Raw genomic sequence first — 22115 nt, forward strand, 5'->3', positions numbered from 1 at the left:
TAGAACGGTGAATCACAGAGTAATCGCCCCCAAAATCCTGCATGCAGCACGTTTGCAATTGATCAAAATCACAATCGCTGCAGTATGAATGTATCCATAGGGATACATTGTAGCAGCACTTTACTGATTAGCAAAGCGCTGAAGAATCGCCCCAATGTGAACTAGCCCTTGGTTTTATTATATAAAGCCCAATCTACACGATACAATTCTTTGTGCGATTCGATTACGATTCTATTTATGATCCGATTAAATCTGATATGTCCGATCGGGATTCGATTCAATTTGATTTGCAATTGCCAAACAATGGCAAATCGAATTGAATCCCGATCGAACATGGCAGATTTAATCGGATCGTAAATAGAATTGTAATCGAATCGCACAAAGAATTGTATGGTGTAGATAAGGCTTAAAATTCATTTGAAACAAAAATGTGACCATTGATCACATCACATTAGACAAGTGCATTGATCACATCACATTGGACAAGTGCATTGATCACATCGAATTCCTGGTCTCTACAGACAGACATCATTCATGCCCAATGAACTCTGGTTAACCCTGGCAGGACTATTATTACAGAGCTTGTCTCAGCACAACACATTCCAGTGTAGGAAGCTGTCCCTGATTACTCTGTCACCTCCTTCCTCTCATCCCGCGGCTATCATAAATCTAGATTTGGCGCCATCCTCGCTGCCTGTAGTTGGGGTGTAAACTTCACCTTCCCCATAGAACAAACAACACTCCGGCGTGAAGGAGAAAAGTCTGCAACCCAGCTATGGAGATGGGCGTTCGCGTACCGCTGGCTGGGCGGGCGTGCCCTTACTTTACAGGGAGGGGTTTTACCCTTGCCTCTCTTTCTGGACTCCGGGGGAGGCGGGGACACTGGAGCAGTCCCGCCCACACCTACAAACTTTTTCCGCGCGAAAACTCTGGCGGGAAATCAGAGGAGTCGTACGCTCAGCTGTGAGTAGATCGCCTCTGTAATTACCGCCAGCATTATGGACCCCTTCAAGCTGCAGGTGAGTCAGGTCAGGGCTCATAGCTTATTATACACGTGTGCGCTGATCGCCTGTGTGGATCTGGTGCTGCTGCTTCTGACGGCTGAGGCACAACTCGAATACTTATATTTGTGTCATTTGCAGTAACACTGAACATTCACAATACAAATCAGGGCTCCTGTGGTTCATGGGGGAAACTCGCCTCACCTGTTCAGACTTTCAATAATCTTGTGTTGTTATAATGGCGATACTCTAGTAATTGTTCAGATTGCCCAGCATTCCCAATTGAATTTAGAATAATATTCCTAATTTGTTCAGTGCCAGTGACTTGAGCCTGTGGATGAGAGGAAGCTTGGGCATGTTTTGGAACTACAAGTACCAGCTCGTCCAGCAGCAGAGCTGCTCGTGTATACAATAGATAGCAGCAGTGATTGCACTGAGTGGCACACATGTGACTCCTGCCTGGGGCCACTTAGCTTGCCACGTGACTGGAAAAGCCCGCGAATTCCTCGGGGGGTGGGGGTCAGCTGCAGATACATGAGCATATGCTGCACATAACTAGTATAAAAATAACCATGTCCATTACATGTACCTGTAACCTGAATATTGAAAATCTCGATACAGAGAGACATCCTCAGTGAAAAGTAAATGTAGTGGCATGAATAAAGTAGGGGTCCAGTGTGGCTCCTAGAAACTCCAGCAGGATTTGTAGACTACTTTGTGTGCCACTGCCAAAACTTTGTTTAGAGTACAGTACTACTGTACTCAAAAACAGAACGTTTTGGTGGTGGAATATCAGCTTCATGTATGCATGAAACTCAAGATTTATTTTGACTATATCAAGTGCAGTACTTGCTGCTTTGTGCTCTGCACATAATACTCTTGTTTGTTAAATATTGACTGGCTTGTAAACTTATCCTGAGGCCAGTTTACACTTAAAAACCTTGTAATAAGCATTTGCTTACAATCTCACTGAGTACTTCAATGATTCCACAGTTGGTGCCTTCATGTTGTTATGCAGACTTTGGTTGTATTGCACATTGAGCTGTGTGGTACTGCGCATGTCGTGCCAATTTTTTAGATTTCGGTTGTGCCCGTTTTTTTAAACGGTGACGAGGTACTATGCACTGAAAGGTCTGTGTTCTTGCATTCTGCTATTTTCAGATCCGTGTACTGCATGTGCATCCAAATGGATTCAGTATGAGCTTGGTTTTGATGCTGCGGTATGTTCAATTGATAAAGGAAGTTTCCATGTTTCTCTATGGGACATTTTTTTGTTTGCTGCTTGTTTTTGTCCCTATGTATGCTTTTCATGCCTGATGCACACTATGCAATATTCCTTCAGATGGGTTATTTCTGACTTTGGCTTTTCTAACTGATTTTATATGCAAGTGATCTAAAATAGATTTTTGATCGTTTTCTGAATAATTTTGTATAGAAGTGATCGGAAAATCGATCAGAAATGTTTCGAAATCAGACCTGTCGGAAATCAATGTGACCTGTCTGATGGGAAATTGCATGGTGCGTACCAGGCATTAGCGCAATGCTGCAGATTTGATACTTTGCTATACATACAATTTGTGTTAGACCATGTACAGTAGCAGGCCCGCCATCAGGGGGGGACATCCGTGACTCCCGTCACGGGCCCCGGCCCTGCAGGGGGGCCCCATCCCCGCCGCGGCCCTGCCGGGTGCCGCCCGGCCGCCGCTCAACCCCCCCTGACCGCTTCTCCCTCCCTCTCCCTCCATCCCTCTAGCCGCCGCCTCCGCCTAGTCAGACCCCGATCAGGCGGCGACAATAGTGCGGGCGCTAGGACCCAGCGCCCGCACTGATATGCGGAAGTGACGTCACTTCCGCATATAGAGCGGGTGCGTCCAGCGCCCGCTCTGGTCGGGTCGCCGCTGATCTTGAGGTCTGACGCTGGGCAGCACTCACTGGCAAGGTAGGGGAGGCAGCGGCGGCAGCGACGACGACGGCGGCGGCTCCCTGTCACTCGCTCACTAGCTAAAGGGCCTCCCTGTCACTCACTCCCTAAAGGGCCTCCCTGTCACTCACTCCCTAAAGGGCCTCCCTGTCACTCACCCACTACTTAAAGGGCCTCCCTGTCACTCACTCCCTAAAGGGCCTCCCTGCCACTCACTCACTACTTAAAGGGCCTCCTTGTCACTCACTCACTACTTGAAGGGCCTCCCTGTCACTCACTCACTACCTAAAGGGCCTCCCTGTCACTCACTCACTACCTAAAGGGCCTCCCTGTCACTCACTCACTCCCTAAAGGGCCTCCCTGTCACTCACTCACTCCCTAAAGGGCCTCCCTGTCACTCACTTCCTAAAGGGCCTCCCTGTCACTCACTCACTAGCTAAAGGGCCTCCCTGTCACTCACTCACTACTTGAAGGGCCTCCCTGTCACTCACTCACTACTTGAAGGGCCTCCCTGTCACTCACTCACTACCTAAAGGGCCTCCCTGTCACTCACTCCCTAAAGGGCCTCCCTGTCACTCACTCACTCCCTAAAGGGCCTCCCTGTCACTCACTCACTCCCTAAAGGGCCTCCCTGTCACTCACTCACTACCTAAAGGGCCTCCCTGTCACTCACTCCCTAAAGGGCCTCCCTGTCACTCACTCCCTAAAGGGCCTCCCTGTCACTCACTCCCTAAAGGGCCTCCCTGTCACTCACTCACTCCCTAAAGGGCCTCCCTGTCACTCACTCACTCCCTAAAGGGCCTCCCTGTCACTCACTCACTCCCTAAAGGGCCTCCCTGTCACTCACTCACTCCCTAAAGGGCCTCCCTGTCACTCACTCCCTAAAGGGCCTCCCTGTCACTCACTCACTAGCTAAAGGGCCTCCCTGTCACTCACTCACTACCTAAAGGGCCTCCCTGTCACTCACTCACTACTTAAAGGGCCTCCCTGTCACTCACTCACTCCCTAAAGGGCCTCCCTGTCACTCAATCACTCCCTAAAGGGCCTCCCTGTCACTCACTCACTCCCTAAAGGGCCTCCCTGTCACTCACTCACTACTTGAAGGGCCTCCCTGTCACTCACTCACTACCTAAAGGGCCTCCCTGTCACTCACTCCCTAAAGGGCCTCCCTGTCACTCACTCACTCCCTAAAGGGCCTCCCTGTCACTCACTCACTCCCTAAAGGGCCTCCCTGTCACTCACTCACTCCCTAAAGGGCCTCCCTGTCACTCACTCCCTAAAGGGCCTCCCTGTCACTCACTCACTAGCTAAAGGGCCTCCCTGTCACTCACTCACTACCTAAAGGGCCTCCCTGTCACTCACTCACTACTTAAAGGGCCTCCCTGTCACTCACTCACTCCCTAAAGGGCCTCCCTGTCACTCAATCACTCCCTAAAGGGCCTCCCTGTCACTCACTCACTCACTCCCTAAAGGGCCTCCCTGTCACTCACTAGCTAAAGGGCCTCCCTGTCACTCACTCACTACTTGAAGGGCCTCCCTGTCACTCACTCACTACCTAAAGGGCCTCCCTGTCACTCACTCCCTAAAGGGCCTCCCTGTCACTCACTCACTCCCTAAAGGGCCTCCCTGTCACTCACTCACTCCCTAAAGGGCCTCCCTGTCACTCACTCACTAGCTAAAGGGCCTCCCTGTCACTCACTCACTAGCTAAAGGGGCTCCCTGTCACTCACTCACTACCTAAAGGGGCTCCCTGTCACTCACTCACTACCTAAAAGGGCTCCCTGTCACTCACTGCCTAAAGGGCTCCATGTCACTCACTACCTAACCTGGGGGTCCCTGTCAGAATCCAGGTGAGAGGTGTCTACCATAATAAGGGGGCATTCTGCCTATTTATGTGAAATGCTGTCTATTTATGTGCCTCATGACTGCTGAATTTGTCTTGTTGGGGGCCTAATGATTGAATTTTTACTTGTTGGGGGCCTCATGATTTGTTGGGAGCCTCAAGATTGCTGAATTTGTCTTGTTGTGGGCCTCATGATTTGTTGGGGGCCTCATGATTGCTGAATTTGTCTTGTTGGGGGTCTCACGAATGCTGAATTTGTCTTGTTGGGGGCCTCATGATTGCTGAATTTGTCTTGTTGGGGGCTTCATGATTGCTGAATTTGTCTTGTTGGGGGCCTCATGATTGCTGAATTTGTCTTGTTGGGGGCCTCATGGTTTGTTGGGGGCCTCATGATTGCTAACTGCGAGACTATGGGAAAATCTGAATCATTACCATATGAGACAATAGCATTAAACCTACTTTTTTAGCTTTTTTTAAACAGAAAATAAAACTGGGAGGTTCTAAAAAAATGATGGAGCACTTCCTCCTTCCGGCTTGAAGGAGGAAGTGCTCGATATCGAGGCTTGCAACGCGTCCATTCAGACACTTGCACCTCGTTGAAACGCTGGGTGGAGATCGGCGTTCTGGGTAATTAACCCCGCCGCATCTAGCCGCTCAGCTGTGGCAATTAGAGCTAACTTGAATCACGAGTATCCACCGTGGTTATTCGTGATTAATTTGTGGACAGCAAGCCTCCAACTAGCTCTGCCAACATGTAATGGCTACACACATTTCTCAGTTTGTGGGGGGGGGGGGGGGCCCGGACTGATGATTTGTGAGGGGCCCCAAAATTTCTGATGGCGGCCCTGTACAGTAGTGCAGTGTAACGGGTGCTTTGTAATGCAGCTTACTGCAATGCACTGCTTATGCAGTGTTCACAGTGCGGCATTGTTATGCGGTGGGTTACAATTAAACGCATGTATTAATAAAACTAAAGCATGCTTTTTGACTATGCTTCGCTGTACTCTTGCGATCTGTGTAAAGTGCGGCTCCACTGTCCAGATCTGTTGACTTCCTGCTGCAGCAGCCTCTGTGAACGTGGTGTTCCCCAACCCTGTTCTCAAGGCCCACCACTGACAATGCATCTCAGCCAATTGGCAGCGGTGTCCCCAACTGGTTCCCTTAGCTGAGAACCATGTAGTGTGTACAAAGCTTAAAGTGACCTGAGCACCATAATTGGGAAAGGTTCATAAATGGCATGTTTTGGGGGCGCCTGTGAGCCTTTACCTATGGGTGGCTTTTCCAGCTCCCCAACCCTGACTATATGCAGGCCTCTATGCCTCTCTATACCTGTACCACAGCTTGAGGTAGCCACGATGTTGAGTGGCATCGGCCATTGCAGTGCTGGAATTTCTAGGCATTCTGTACTCCAAAGTACTGTTGCCATGATATCATTGAAGTGCAATTTTGAGCTTAGTCAGATTTGGGATATTTATGGGTATCTGAAAGTGGAAAGGAATTTTAGCTGCATAAACTTTGCTATACTGATCTCTTCATACCAATTACTTTATGTGAAATTACTTGATTTGCGGTTTGTAATGGTTTCTGTAGATGTAGACTTATTTGCTTATTTTCGCCATGTGCCTGCAGCAGAGTATCACTTTTATGCAGCCACTCACTGTAAATAAATGTTTGCTCTAGAGGTGTTATTTCCCTCCCCTGCGACTTCCACCTAGTTGTACTGTGCACCAGCCATCTGCTTCCTGTATGAGAGTGAGCTGCTGGTTTGTAAACTTCACAGTACCATAAGCAGCCCTGTATCAGATTAAGGTGTAGAGGCCTGTACCCACCTCATGATTTTCCTGGCAATCTTGCGAAGTGAATACAGACGCACAATCATGCGAATGCCACTTGGCATCACAAGGTGATAACCATTACGGTAGATCGGATCTTTTAGATCCTAGACGATTCCTGCGCAAAGTACAGCGACTGCTTGAAGTCTCATTCAGCCCATCGTGTAACATTGCGCATACACCACTGGCTGGAAGTTGGTTTGGGGGGAGAGTTCGTTGTTAGGGATACGTCGCTGGATCAGTCTCCCTGCATCGCTAGGTGAGTACTTAGCTTTACTTTGGATTGGAATTGGCATCCCCTACACATTCCTTCTTTAGGGGGCCTAAAGCTGTCATCCCTCGGCTTGCAGTATATCAGTTAGGGATTATTTTTTTGCAGGGGATCGGTTAGATGTTGGTAGAAGGAGGGCTAGCATGAGAATGGCCAGGTTAAAATACTGATACTTTACTATTTATAATTAAGTAGTGGCATATCATTCATTTTTACCGATATTCCTCTAGCGGCTTTCTCTGGCACCCAAATTACTGTGGTGCCCTTTTTGAATGAATGCCAAATTAGACAATTACTGGCTTTCAGCCTCGCCATACTGAAGGATAAGTTAAAGACTCTTAGGCCTGGTGAACACCAAAAACCGCTAGCAGATCCGCAAAATGCAAGCAGGTTTTGAAACGCTTTTTCTTTTTCTGTAGCGTTTCACCTAGCATTTTGCGGTTTTGGGAAGCGGTTTTTTTGGTGTAGTAGATTTCTTATATTGTTACAGTAAAGCTGTTACTGAACAGCTTCTGTAACAAAAACGCCTGCAAAACCGCTCTGAACTGCCGTTTTTCAGAGCAGTTTGCGGTTTTCCTATACCTCACATTGGAGGCAGAAACTCCTCCGCAATCCAAAATCTGCAGCAGCCCGGGAGTATGCGTTTCTGCTAAACGCCTCCCGCTCTGGTATGCACCAGCCCATTTAAATACATTACCCAAGCGTTTCCACATCCGCAAGCGGATCGCAAAACGCTGCCGAACCGCTCTGGTGTGCACTAGGCCTTAAAGAGAGACTGAAGCGGAAAAAATGTTGACATTTTTACCTTTTTATAATTCGCTTCAGTACTCTCATCAGTAGTAAACCGCCGCAAAACGAGCGCTTTAGACCCTCAAATCCCTGGGGGCAATCTGGCCAGCACTTCCTGAAAGAGGCAGAGCTCTGCTTCTACTGCTGTCAATTGTGGTGGATAGCCGCCCCTCTGTCTTCCTTCATAGGGAGAGGCGGAGATCCGTGCGGCGATTGATGTCAGGAGAGGCAGAGCTGAAGCTGAAAGCTCTGCGCCTCAGCGCAGCAAAATCCACGACTAAGTTGGTCGTGGATCTTTGCCCGGAGATTTGGGGGGTCTAAACCCCTCGTTTTGTGGCTGGGATGCAGTGGTTTACTTCTGATGAGACTACTGAAGCAAATAAGGTAAAAATGGCACATTTTATTTGCTTCAGTCTCTATTTAAAGGAAGCATTAGCCATAATATGCTTCCCTCCGACCTACTTACCTGGGGCTTCCTCCAGCGTCACAGCTCTGCTACCCACTGGTGTGGACGCAAACTTTCGAGGTCGTCCTCTACTGCGTGAGTGCCGCTCTCAATCAAGTCCACGTTGTACAGAGTGTACTGCGCAGTACACTCTGGACAACATGGACTTGATTGACAGTGGCGCAGGGTAATGCAATAACAATGCTAGGCAATGGGAACTAGCACACATACCTCATCAGAAGTTCTCAATAGGCAGCTATGTCAACAGCGTGTTACCGCCGGAGTTCTGTGACGGAAGTCATGCAAGTCAATGGGTGACTCGTGAATTTTAAATGTTGGCGCATGTGCAGAACGATAGGGAAACCTGGGAATCCCAGTGATGTACTTCCTGTCCAGCAGGGAGGACGTCTCTGGGTGGGGCAATACATATGACCCTGTTGGTGCACTCTGCCACAGGGTCATATGAATGACTTGTTGTGGTGCAATGGGCAGCATAAGTCATTAAAGTAGCTGGGAATATACCCCCTTATTTCTATACTACCTGTGTTGGAAAACAGTGGCTAAACTTTTTAGTGTAATTTATTGTTCAATTTTTTTCCGTCCCAGAAAATGGAGTCTTCAAAAAGAATGAGTTTAAGGAGTTTTCGGAATGTGAAGATAATCCCCATGGAGACCTCTTCCTCGGATGACAGTTGTGACAGTTTTGGCTCTGACAATTTTGCAAACACGGTGAGTGTGGTAGCAGCGTGCTCAGGTGTGGTGTTCGCTGTGCTGGTAATACCAGTAATGTGTTGTGCTTGATTAGAACCCTGCTGCCCCTAACATTTCTGTAGAGCGTTTATGAATATACACCATCTCCTGTAATTTCATTTTTTTTCCCTGGTGGTTCTAGGTAGTAATTGTTGGAAGTAGATTATCTACTTATTCTCCCCTTTTGAAATGTCACCTGACCTAACGTGCTTTATGATTGCTGTAACAGCTCTGAAATGGTTATTAAACCTTGGCCATTTTCTAAGTAACAAAAGCTATTCTTTTACAGAGCACTTGTAAATGTGATTTGAGCTCCAAGCAGTTTATGGAAAATTGCTAAGCTAAAAGTGTATGCCTGTGTTTTCCTCTCTGCTCTTTCAGAAAAACAAGTTTAGAGCGGGTGCAAGTAGACGGTCGGCCCGATTATTTTCTGAGGAATCGGAGGCTGAATCCTTCAGTGGCTTTTCAGAGGATGACATTCAGAATGCCCTGGTGAGTAACACTCTCTGTTGAAAGTACACCTTGGACACTGAAAAGAATATAAGAAAAAAAATTCTAATAGGACTGTATTCTGAATACACAGATTCCACTTGGCTCATCAGAGCAGCTGATGTGGAAAACTCTAGTCTTTTGTGGTAAATTCAAGTTTACTCTACTTTAAGGCCACATACACTCATCAGACCATAGTCTTTTTTTTGAAAATGAAAGATCACAGACCAATTTTACCCCCTTTCATGCAGTATGAGAGCCATACCTACACAGTGTATTCTATGGAGCTGAACTCCGCATCAGAAAAAAATCTGTGCAAGATGCTGCACACATAGATGCTGTACAGAGACAAAAGATCAGTATCTGCAAAAGATCTGTTCCTGCCAAAGATCCGTTCCTGCAAATTGCATTCATAGTCTATGAAATCTGCAGATCATCATACACACCTTGTTTAACTGACATTCATCTGCAGATCAGACAATCATCTGCAGATCAGACAATCATCTGCAGATCTGAAGATCCATCCTGGTGGATCTGATCTGCAGATGAATGTCTGTTAAACAAGGTGTGTATGAGGATCTGCAGATCTCAGACTATGAATGCAATTTGCAGGAACAGATCTTTTGAATGTATACAGCTAACCTTTCTGTACATTTTTATTCTGTGAACAGTACCAACATTACCAGCAAGATGGCAACTCTTATGTAGAAAGTGACAGCCTACATTTTTGAGGTGGAGGTGCTATAGTGAAAGTGTTTACATGATTTGATTAACAGAGGCTTTATTAAAACGGGTTACTCTTATTTATGCTCTAAAGTAAAATTCCACTAGTTGCAAAATTATCAAATGTGCACAAGTCTCTTTTCTAATTTGAATTAAACCTGGATATTTCTGTCTGCAACCAGATCATTTCCAAAACTGCTTGTCTTTTGTACTCCAGAGTACTGTCAGATTGAGTTGCTGCACAGAGCTGAATCCATTGACCATTTCTAATACCTGTACTAATCCACTCCTGCCAGGTTCTGTTAGAAACCCTGTGATATGGTTTTATATGTATATAAAACAAAATCAGTCTTGCCATTGATATTTGGCATGTATAGTGCTGAATTTTTGGTTCTCTTAAAAGTAGACTTTAGCTGGAGCAGGTCCTTCAAGCTTTGGGAGTGGGATGTTTACATCAGAAGGCAGAAGTTTATTGGTTATCCATATTAGAGGTTATGATGAACGCATGCCTCTGCAAATATGCTGGCTGCTTGTTGGGAACTGTTTCTATATTTTTATTTTTTTCTCAGAAAATTGAATCTGACTCAGAGGGAGGCAGACCCACAAAAATGCGGAGGTCCACAAGAGTGCAACCCAAGAAGAATGTCTCTCTGAAAGTAGCACTCAAGTTCCCACCCAAAAAGAACCCCAGTAAAAAAACTCCTAAACCTGAGAAGCCAAAGGAAAAGGGAGAGAAGCATGAAGATCAAGAAGGCTCAGACTCGGAGAATGAAACCAACTTCTTAGAGAAACGGGCTCTGAACATTAAGCAAAACAAGGAAATGGTAAGGAGCAGTCCTGCAAACCTTTCATCTTTCAAGATCCTGGCAGGTTCTAGTGATCATGGAAGGGGTGTAGCCAGGCCATAAGAGGCAGTGGACTTCTACGCCATGGCTCTATGCCAAGTGTACCAGAGGTGGTGTGCTATAGATGTGTATACAGCAGTAGGCCTGCAAATGGGATGTTCCTTTTATTCTTCTGTATGAGAGAGTTAACATTCGGGGTCCTAGTTGGACTATAGCATAATCCTCTTGCCTGGCAGAGGACAGCCTCTGAGTGCAGGGAATAGATTCAAAATGGCAGTTTTTGTTTTGTTTAGACATAATGGCCTCCAGGTACATCCTAAAATCAAAGTATTACTTGCTGTTTATAGATGACTGAAAATGGAACTCGTGATCTGCAGCCGTTGACATAAATTATTTATTTTTTTTCTTCTGGTCATTTTTAGTTAGCGATGTTGATGGCTGAACTAAAGAGCATACCTGAATTCAAGTCAATCAAAAATCCATTTTCTCCCTTGACTCCCGTAAGTAATATTGATAGTGCTTAAAGAGACACTGAAGCGAAAAAAAATTATATCATTAATTGGTTGTGTAGTAGGGGTAATTACTAGAACATTGGTAGCAAAAAATATTCTCATATTTTTATTTTGTTATACAGTTTTTTTTTTTTTGTTTTTTTTTACATTGCATCATTCTCTAATATGTGCATTTTACACATTACTCGGCATTCTAAATGTTTTTTTTTCTAGAACAGGCAGTGAACTTTAGACCTGTCCTGAACTATTCTCTGCAAAAGAAAAACACAATACAGCTGAGATAACCTAATCAGAAGTCAGAGCTCTGTGCAACATAGAACTCAACGGCTATTTGCATAGATAACTGAAGTTTCTTCCTGTACTGGAAACAATATTAGACTTATGTCTCTGCTCCTAATGCTTTATTTCTTAGCTGTACTACACATACAAATCCATTTTTTTGGTTTTTTTTTTGTTTTTATCCCCGCTTCAATGTCTCTTTACTATTGAAGCAGTAGCCGTTGAGATTTTAAAGCTGAGGCGGTGTTTAAGGTGCTCTGTAGCCAGCTCCTTCTGTCTTCCACCACCAGGTCCAATCATTGACGTGTACCGGATCGGTTGTGGCTGTGTTTTATTTGTTTTGCGTTGTTTTTTTTTTTTTTTTTTTTTTCCTTCAGTTGCCTGACTTTCCTTCTGATCCTGTGTCTCTAATACTCTTAGCCACAGCCCCTCAACAAGCATGCAGATCAGGTGCTCTGACTGAAGTCAGACTGGATTAGCTGCATGCTCGTTTCAGGTGTGATTCCGCCACTACTGCAGCCAAAGAGATCAGCAGGACTGACAAGCAACTGGTATTGTTTAAAGCAGATCCGAGATGAAAAAACTAACTATCAAGTAACTTGTCTACATATCTTATCTAAAGTTTAGATAGTTAGAAATCACAACCTCTGTGAGGCTTTGCAAATGCTGCAGGTGGAACTATAGTCAAAATTTAATGGAGCATTTTACAGTGAACTTCAGAAATCAGGCTTGAGTCACACGTATAACACGGTGTCCTATCAGTTTTTGTTTCTCTGGCTGTGTTCACGCATAAAAGGTGTAAATGTCCAGTCAGGCAAAACTGACAGGACTGGACCAAAAATGTACAGATTTATGTGTGAACCAAGCCTTACTGGGAAGGAAGCTTGTCAGTCATTATTTGAATGCTACTTGCAGTTTGTAACACTGGGCAAACATAGGCCTTTCCTGCACGGTTCAGCAAATGTGTAGACATAGCAGACAGAAGTCCTCTCTCCTTCCAACCCCCAATAAAGAAAGTTATTTATGTCAAGGGTGGGTTTTTTTCCCTTGCTTCAAGTTTACTGTTATGTTGCATTGCTCCACTGTGAATGAAGCGTAAATGTCTATTTTGTATTCCATATTTTCTCTAAATTTGCGTTACAGAAAGTGCAGCGTACGCCACGAAGTATGCCATCTGCTGGGCATACACGCAGGAACCCGGACAGATCCTCTCGCCCACACACCCGATCCCGAGCTTCGGTTGATGGCCCACCCACCCCTGGTCTGGATGAAGAGGAAGATGACCGCTACTACCTGGTTAAGAAGAGGAAGATGTATGAAGATGATGATGATGACGTAAGTGTGTGTATACCAGATCTGATATTTCATGGTACTTAAAGCACTGAGAATAGTGAAAGGATTGGTGTAGCCCTGACCCCTGCAGAAAAATGCCAGAGTCTCTCAGAGAACATATTGGTGCTTTTTAGCAGCACTATGCATCGGAAGGCGGTGGCTACGGGCCTCTAGCATGGATTTGTAGGAGAAATGCTGTAGGTAATAACTTGCCATTACAAGAAGACCCATAGAATGTGCAATTTTCACTGGAGGCAGGGCTGTGGAGTCTGTACTAAAATCTTCCGACTCCTCAGTTTATGAAACCTCAGATTCTGACTCCAGGTACCCTAAATTGCTCCACCTCCACAGGCTTGACTGGAGGTCTGCTTTGTGTGCAGTTTAATGCCTTTTTCACACGGGTGGCTGAACTGCGCGTTTTGCCGAGCAGTTCAGCTTACCGCCTGCCAATGCAATACGGGTGCAATTAAAAAAAGCAGACGTGGTGATACTGAGCGGTGGAACGCAACATGTTGAGTCTGAGCTGCGTCAGCGCTCAGATCTCACTCCGTAGGGGTGGGGCGCCTGTACAGCACCAGGAGAGCAGCTGACAGGCGGTGACTTCACCGCTTGCCAGCTGCCCATGTGAAAGAGCCCTTAGCTGTTAGAGACTCTGAAGTCTCGTGTGTGTGTTTTTTTTTTTTTTTTTTCTCCAGAGCTTCCCTCCTCCGCAGTCAATCTCTGCGGATCGCCGCCTCTCCCCGCCCCTCTCAGTCTTTCTTTCACTGAGAGGGGCGAGGAGGAGGCGGAGGTTGATTGTGGAGAGGCTGAGCTACAGCTCAAAGCTAAGCCGCTCCAGGAAGAGAATCCCTGCAAGTCAGGGCAGCATGATCTGCGACCTGCAAAGTCGTGGAACTTTGCTGGTCGCTTGCACAGTAATAAATCGCCCATCTGCCGCAGGGATGCAGCAAATCTATTGGGGCATTCATGCAGAACAGGATTATATGAAGAAAACGGGTAAAAAAAAGACTTCAGAGTCTGTGTGTTTATGCTTACTGTACACCAGCTGCAGTCTGTTCTGATATTTACTTGAATAAAAGTGCCCATTCATCTAGCAGTGATGGGAAGATTTGTCCAAGAGACAGATCTCTCTGATCAGAAGAGATCTGCTGGCTACCTATTCACTGCAGGCTGGTTCCTGATTGATTTCAGCATAAAAGCCTTCAGGAATTGGCCTTGTGATACCTCCTGTCCACTTACCGTACCATTTCCCCACTCCCCCCCCCCCCCCCCCCCAAAAAATTTTTTTCCCGTGTCTGTGCATTGTATGTTTGTATCGGTACCCCATGCGGCTGCCAGTGTTCTAGCAGGTGGGGCGCTTGTGTGACATCACATGCCCCATGTGCTATATGGCGGTAGATACATGGGACCCGAATGTGGAAATACAGCAGAGATCTGCAGCAGCCCAGCAATCACTCGCCTCCCTGGCTCCAGCGCTGCAGTTAGGCCTCCATCCTCCGGGTGGAGCTGCAACTCTTAATTGAGAGTGCCGGCTGTCATGACAGCCAGCGTTCTCGCCAGCAGGGAGGAGAGGAAAAAGCATGCCGGCCATTTACTTGCAATGACCGAAACCCTGCGGATTCTGCCTGGTTTCCGTGCTAGTGGAAACGGGCCCTTACTCTCCCTGCCAAACATAAAGCATGCTGGAGATAGTAAAAGGGTTTAATATTGGTTTCTGTCATTTTAAAATAAATCACTTGGATTTTATTTAGCTACAACTAGTTAGGGATTTCCCAGGCACTTTCCAGTTTAGTGTTTTTTACTTTCCTTCTTATTTGAATGTTTGCACAACCCCTCAAAGTTTTTACATAATAGTAAATGCCATTTGAAATGGGTTATTGGATTGTAGCTTGGCCATGTGGAAAGCAGTATTGCCTTGTTTGTGGCTGGCAATATTTGTTACTTTGTACGGCTGTTTGGGGCATACAGCTGTGCAGGTGTTTCATGTGTAGCAGCCTCCCTCACTTTTGCTCCTCACACTGACCTTTTTATTCCTTTTGTTACAGGATGAGAGCTACGTCCCTCGAGTGCGCCGCCACAGTTCCCTGACTCTACCTCACATTATCCGGCCAGTGGATGAGATCACCGAGGAGGAGCTGGATGCCATATGTGTCACTGTGAGAGACAAAGTCTACAATAGATCTACTGTAAGTATCATGATGTGACAGCCTTATGGTGTTGTCTTGAGATTCTGTTTAAAAATGTTTATTTGAGGCTTTCAATAATAAAGTACAACTATGCAGAGACACTACGTATCGCACAGGTTAAATGCATGAATTTGAGGAAAATACAAATGGATATTTACAGCACTTAACCTCCACCGTGAAGGTTTCCTCAGGCCCTGGTGGGCCGATTTGCATAATTGTTTGTTCAAAAAAGCAGCTAGCACTCTGCTAGCTGCGTGTTTGTTCCGCTCGCCGCCGATCCACCGTGAAAGAGGCCCCCCCCCCCCCCCCGCAGACCCCTTGCGCAGCCTGGCCAATCAGTGCCAGGCTGCGCTATGGGGTGGATCGGGACTCCCTCTGACGTCAGTCCAATCGTTGCCATGGCGACGGGGGAAGCCCATACAGGAAATCCCGTTCAGAACAGGATTTCTTGTTGAGTATTTGCACAGGAGGGGTGGGCGGGATAGCGAAGGGAGCGGGGAAGCATGTAGCTAGCGCTAGGCTAGCTACATGCAAACAAAAAGCCCTCCCGCGGCCGTGCACTGCATATAATCAGAATGGCAGGGAGGTTAATGAGTCTGTAAAAAAAAAAAAAAACTTACCGTTCAGAGTTCTTTGAAGAAATGGAGAACCAGCGGGATTTTGTGTATTGGGCCAGAATGAACCCAAATACCTCCACGATATTGCTGCCTTCAATCCAAAAGGTAATTTGCAGGTTGTTTTGGTGGTTGTTTAAAACACAAGACCATAGACAGTCACTTTAGGAACAGAGGATTGCTAGTGCAGAGGCGCCAAAGTGAAATAAAATTATTCAAAACCGGTTTCAAATAGGAGGTAAAGATAAACTTGCCTCCTCTTGGGGGGATAGATATCAATAGTGAGGTTAACTGTAATTTGTATTGATCCAAATAAACAACTCTTATAGATAGCAACGCATTTCTCTGGACTAGGTTCTCTGTCCTTCAGGCAAATAAAGAGTAAAATCTCCAATGAGATGTAGTAGAGCCTTGCATCGAGTTGTGTAGGAATTAACTTAAAGATGCCATTAAAACTAGATGTGTCCAAACTAAAGGCTGGAGGGCTTGTTTCCACTGTTGTGACGCGATTTCGGCCGCATTCCGACGCTTGTAAAAACGCATGCGGATGCGTTTCCACATGTGTTTTTACCCGCGATTTCGCATGCGATTTCGCATGGCAGGGTGCCATGCGAAATTAACCATGACACTGCCAGGGCTAAATAAAATTGAAAGGTGCGAAATCGCGGGTAAAAACGCATGTAACAAACGCATGCGTTTTTACTATTAAATACATTAGCGGCGATTCGCAAGGATTCCCGACGCAGGCGAAATCGTTGGCTCTTTTGTGCGTTTTTTTCACGCTGAAAAAAACGCACCTCAACAACGCTACAGTGGAAACAGGCCCATCCACTTGTATTACATGTGCGGATCTGCATGCGTTGGACGCATGCAGATTCGCGATAGTGGAAACGAGCCCGGAAAGGCCCTTTTTCTGTGGTTGGAATTACCCTTGTTACAGAAGTCAAACTCGGACCTCGCTGTGCGATTTCTGTGACTACAGATGTACATGTTTCACATTTAGGGTTAGGAATGAACATTAACCACTTGTGCTTTTTGTTTAGGGTTCAACCTGTCATCAGTGTCGTCAAAAGACCATTGACACCAAAACGAACTGCCGGAATCCTGATTGTATGGGAGTTAGGGGTCAGTTCTGCGGGCCCTGCCTGAAGAACCGCTATGGCGAGGATGTAAAGACTGCGCTACTAGACCCAGTAAGTCTGCCTGCCTATCGCACTGTATGTTTGCTGTGCTGAATAAGGTTAAATTGTCAGTGCACTTGGCCTAAATTCTATTTTCATTCAATTTTTTTCCACCTCCTTCAGGAATGGCATTGCCCACCATGCAGAGGAATCTGTAACTGCAGTTTCTGTAGGCAGCGGAATGGCAGGTGTGCCACTGGGGTCCTAGTTTACCTAGCAAAGTACCATGGTTACGACAATGTCCATGCATATCTCAACAGGTATGAATAGCTTTATGAATATGCCAAAAATGTGTACCTTTGATTCCATTGCTCAGATTTAATGTTTCTACCTATTGTCTTTTACAGCTTGAAACGCGAGCTTGAACAAGAAGACTGAAGTGGGAGTTCAGTGCATAATGGGATGCCTCTTGTGCTAATAGGATGATTGGTAGCACATTACAAGGCAATGTTACTTATGCTGTTTTTTTTTTTTGTTAAAGACAGTGATTCTCCACTTTAAAAGTGAATGCCGACCTTTTTTTATAAAAGGAGGCATTGTCTCCCACACTGCCTTCTTGAAGTAACCCAAAAGTAAATGTGGCAATACAACCTCAGTAAAAGCACATCACTTCATATGACCGTCAGGCCACGTTCACAGTGGGACGTTGTTTCCTGTATAATAGGAACGCAATGGGAAAAACGTTGCACGGCATATTACAGCTGTTTTGCATTTCATACAGTCTGTGAAGTGTGCTTCACTGTATCTGTTAACGTACATTACCATACTGCACACCGTTGTACCGCAATGCACCCACCACACTGAATGCGATGATAGGCAGTGCATTGCTGCATGGCAAGCTGCGTTACAAAGTGGCCGTTATGCCACAGTGCACCACTGTGAATGAGGCCTTTGTGAAAACCGCATGACAATTTTTAGTTCCAGAGAAATAACCTTCATGCTGTTGCTAAAACTAGCCATATACAGGCTGATAAAGATTGGCCTTTCTGAAGGTAGTAAAATGTTGGCAGATTCTATCAAAGCAATCTATTTGGCCTGATCAATTGGTACGGTTATGGGCAGTTTTAAGTGGCAGGAGGAAGCCACTCCCCATTGACCTTTTTTTAAAGCCTTGCTTCTGACCGTTTAATGTAAGGGAATGTCTTCAATTACAGACTGTGAGGAGTGCATCGGTCTTTCTCCCACTTTAGGCTTCTACATTTGCGAAAAACTCTTGAACTCTTGAAAATGTAGTTTTCACTGGAGGTAACCAGTTTATCATCATATGTTCTATTTACTTCAGGGTCACTAAGTAAAAGCAGCTTGTGCCCAACATTAAACCTGGCATGTAGTCTGTCTCTAATGGTTTTTAGCTTGAGGGTCCAGCAGTTCATTCAGATTTTGTGCAGATCTGTATAGAAAGTGAAGGCTGGAGTCTCAGGCAGCCCTTGTAGCATATTGTATTAGAAAACTACAGAACAAAATCTTACACAGAAGGTAATGCATCTTCTTTATTCATCTGCTGTATGGATGTATATAAATGTAAATATGGAAGTGCCCTTGACTTAAAATGTAAATAGTCTTTTAGCCCTTTTGGTTAACATTTTCTATGATGCCTTACATGCCTAAGTTCTGGTCTCTGCTAAAATAAGCCCAGGTTGATCTCTATACTTCCAGGACTTGTATAATGATGCTACCTGCATCTCCTTGTGGGGTGCAGCTGGTGCAGGGAAATCTGTTCACCGGCTATCTGCATCTCCTCTTGTGGGGTGCATGGAAATCTGTTCACCGGCTTGGAAGAAGTGGTCAACATACTCAAGATATGCACCTCTCTTAGACTATATAAAGTCTAAAATACGACATGTTTTGTGTTCTAAAAAGTTATGACGTCAGACTCGCTTCAGTTTCTGGTGCTTATCCCTGCTACTTTGCAGACAAGTACCATGGCACTAACTATTGGAGATGGGAGTGTTATGTAAGCGCCATGGCACATCCCTGTAAGGGGGAGGGCAGGGCCTGGTGCCGGAAGTTGGCGTGCACACAGGGTTTCATAGGGCGAGTCAAAACAAAACCTCTAAAGCCAGGGTCGGCTGGATAGTGTACTGCTTGAGGTTGTTGCCTTTTGTGGGTTTCAAGCATTTGACCAGGTTTCTAAACCTGGCTCAAGCCAGTATATAAAACAGGAGGGAATCGTTGGGTAAGGCTCTCTAACGATCCTGTCACTCATGGTGCGCCATAAGTGCCTGCAGGGCTTTCAGTCTGCCAGGAGAAAAGCGCGATGTAAATGTTGTGTATGGTCATAACTTTAGAGAAACAAGATACATGCTATATTTTATACTTTATAATTCTCTAACACCAACCACAGTCAAATGCAGCTAGGTTATCCTGAAGTAGACTGAAGCCAAAACACTTCTATTGGGCTAAGGAAATACTGCTGATATCAATTTAGTTTTTGTCACACTGATAAGGCTGCTGTTTAGAATTCAGTATTAAAAATGCAGACCTTAAATTGAAAAACTACACAATTCTAGTAACATTTTGCTTTCAGTTTGTAGTGTGACTTCAAAAGTATTAGTGAAGTTGTACATGGGTGCAAGTACACTGAACGTGATCCTTTCTCCCTCTGATTAAGACAGTGTTTTTAATCTGTCAAACTGGGAAAAACTGTCAGATTCAGATGCACCTAGTGCAGATGCCTGGGGCTTGAATCTGGTGTGGAGCTTTATTTCTCCAATCTCCACTTAAATTTCCTTCAGTGTACAGACAGGTGTGGTGGAAAACTAGCAGAGACGTGCATCACTGTGGATGGAGATGGGAGTAGTATATGTCTCTGCTTAGGACCACTAGTATGACTGGTAAGGGAAGAACACTCAATGTGAGTACAGGCATGTCTTTACCTAATTTGCTTTTGAAGTCCCCTTTTACTGTAAAGTTACAGCTTTGATTTGAAAGACTAGTTCAAGTTAAGAGGGTGGTGTGTAAGGATCTGAGCCCAGACATTTCACAGCAGCTTTACATAAGTTCAGCCAGTGTTCCTAGCTGTTGCCTCAGTATTTTATTCAGCGCAGTTGCTTTATTGTATTTGGGTAGTTGAGTTTATTTTTGGACCTTGGAAGTTCTTAGATGTTACTAAAATACGGGGCACTAAGAGGAAATTCTTTAGTCTGGAGCTCTCTACACCGGAGATCTTGCAAGAAAGTACGTTAAGGGATTAAACATTTCTTGTACCAAGGATTTTATTCCCACACAAGATCACTGTCTTAAAGAAATGGCTAAAGCTGTTTCTTTGTAGCATTTATTGTAGGAATTCACAGAGCTGCTTCCCACAGCTTCAGTCAAGGTGCCACACAGATGCTGTATTCACCGATAATCTTTGGTTGGTAAATCTGTACAAAGTGTTTTATAGTTGTGTATATATAGAAAATTCTTTTAATCTGTTTACTAGGAAAATGTACTGTAACATCTGCCAATAGCCCAACCCAGTACTCTGTTTCCTTTGATGTAAGCCATGTGATCTAACCAACCCCCCTAGTGATACACTGTATGTAGGTTATAATAAAAGGGCTATTCTCCATTCTTCACAATTGCATGTGCTTTAATGAAATAGGGTTTCAGTGAATCCTCCCCTATTTCATCTAGCAGTAACAAAAGGTTAATGTACTGCAAGCATCCTGAAAACAGCCGAGTCTCTCTGGGCAATAGACTGCAATGGAGAGCAGTGGTATGATTATTCATGGTATGAGACAACCTGCAGCACCGCTGTCCGAGTCAGTTGTGTTCCTGTGACGCAGCGGTCACCATTAACCTAGCAAAGGAATTCTGGGTACCCAGTACTCCTCCTTTAAAATTTGAGGAGTACTGGGTACCCAGAATTCCTTTGCTAGGTTAATGGTGACCGCTGCATCACAGGAACACAACTGACTCGGACAGCGGTGCTGCATGTTGTCTCATACCGTGAATAATTCAGTCAATGAAATGTTTGCTTCACTATTAACGAGTGTGTTTTGTGGTAATGCAGCCACACTGAATGTCTCTATAGGTGGTGCATTGCAGTGTAGGCTAGGCTGAGTGAGACCTTTCAGGATTTACCCTGCCCCCTCTAAAAATCCTGGGATTGCCCTTGGAGAGGGGCACAAAGCTGCTGTCAGGATGCTTGCAGTTCACTTTTTGTAGGTACCTGATTCCAGCAAGAGATAAAAGTAGCAGTTAACTGCTTTTGTACTGCTTGATGGAAGAGCATGCCACATGCTGCTTTATGTTGATTAACACTTTTGTAACTACCAGCGTCATAGAGCTAAAAATATAATGGAGGTTCTAAATCCTTTTTTTTTTTTACAGTGCTGGGTAGTTTAGCCTACATTCTGTTTTCACACCTGTGGTCCACTATATTCAGCAATTGTAGTGCAAAAGCTAAGCACCCTAGACAAGTTTTGCTAAGAGATGTTAGCTGTGGAAATATATTCTCATTATAAACATGTTCTTCATACATTTAGAACATTTCCTTCTCGCTTACATGGTGATGAATGACATGTATGCATTCCAAATGTGAGATTATCTAAACAATGTTTAGGAGAGTTGTTAACGCTTTTATATACAATGCTCCAAATACAGTTTATACTTGTAAAAGTATAGTTTTACTGAAAAAAAAATTGTTGCCTTACAATTTACCATGTGACCTGTCTGTACATGGTGCTTAATTTTTGTTAACTTTGTTCATCTATGGGGAAAAAAATTGTTTAAAAGGATATATTAAAGACCAGCCAGCAGGCTCAGGACCCAAACGTCAAGATCTGACCCTTGAGGTATGGTTCATAGTGGGATGTTGCATTGTAAAGTTGCAAAGCAACATTACAACACAAGTGGTAACGCAGATTAATGCTGTTCTGTTGCATTAAAAAGAACCAGAGATGAAGAAATAGATTTATGCATACATGGGGCTTCCTCCAGCTCCATAAGCCTGGATCGCTCCCACGCTGCCTTACTCCGCTGCCTCTGTCCTCCGGTACCGGGGTCACGTCATTTCGGCCACTCGGTCACATCTGGCGGAAGTGACGGGTACCAGCGGACGGCGGCATGGGTGCGATCCAGGCTTATGGAGCTAGAGGAAGCCCCAGGTATGTATA

The 22115-nt window shown here is 45.1% G+C and overlaps 1 protein-coding gene across 4 annotated transcripts; it reads left to right on the forward strand.

Moving 5' to 3' along the window:
- Nucleotides 1-915: 915 nt before the first annotated feature.
- CDCA7 (cell division cycle associated 7) lies at nucleotides 916-18332 on the forward strand. Of its 4 annotated transcripts, none has more exons than XM_068245501.1 (10): nucleotides 916-1019; nucleotides 8709-8831; nucleotides 9234-9344; nucleotides 10634-10888; nucleotides 11332-11409; nucleotides 12844-13035; nucleotides 15078-15218; nucleotides 16876-17025; nucleotides 17137-17273; nucleotides 17361-18332. In XM_068245501.1, the coding sequence occupies exons 1-10, from the start codon at nucleotides 999-1001 to the stop codon at nucleotides 17389-17391; spliced, it is 1239 nt and encodes a 412-aa protein (XP_068101602.1). In that variant the 5' UTR covers nucleotides 916-998; the 3' UTR covers nucleotides 17392-18332. The 4 variants fall into 4 exon arrangements, with proteins under 4 accessions (XP_068101602.1, XP_068101603.1, XP_068101605.1 ...); XM_068245502.1 differs by lacking the exon at nucleotides 916-1019 and adding an exon at nucleotides 2091-2132; XM_068245504.1 differs by lacking the exon at nucleotides 916-1019 and adding an exon at nucleotides 2139-2221.
- Nucleotides 18333-22115: the final 3783 nt, after the last annotated feature.

Source organism: Hyperolius riggenbachi, chromosome 7 (genome assembly GCF_040937935.1).
Source record: "Hyperolius riggenbachi isolate aHypRig1 chromosome 7, aHypRig1.pri, whole genome shotgun sequence".
Lineage (NCBI taxonomy): Eukaryota > Metazoa > Chordata > Amphibia > Anura > Hyperoliidae > Hyperolius > Hyperolius riggenbachi.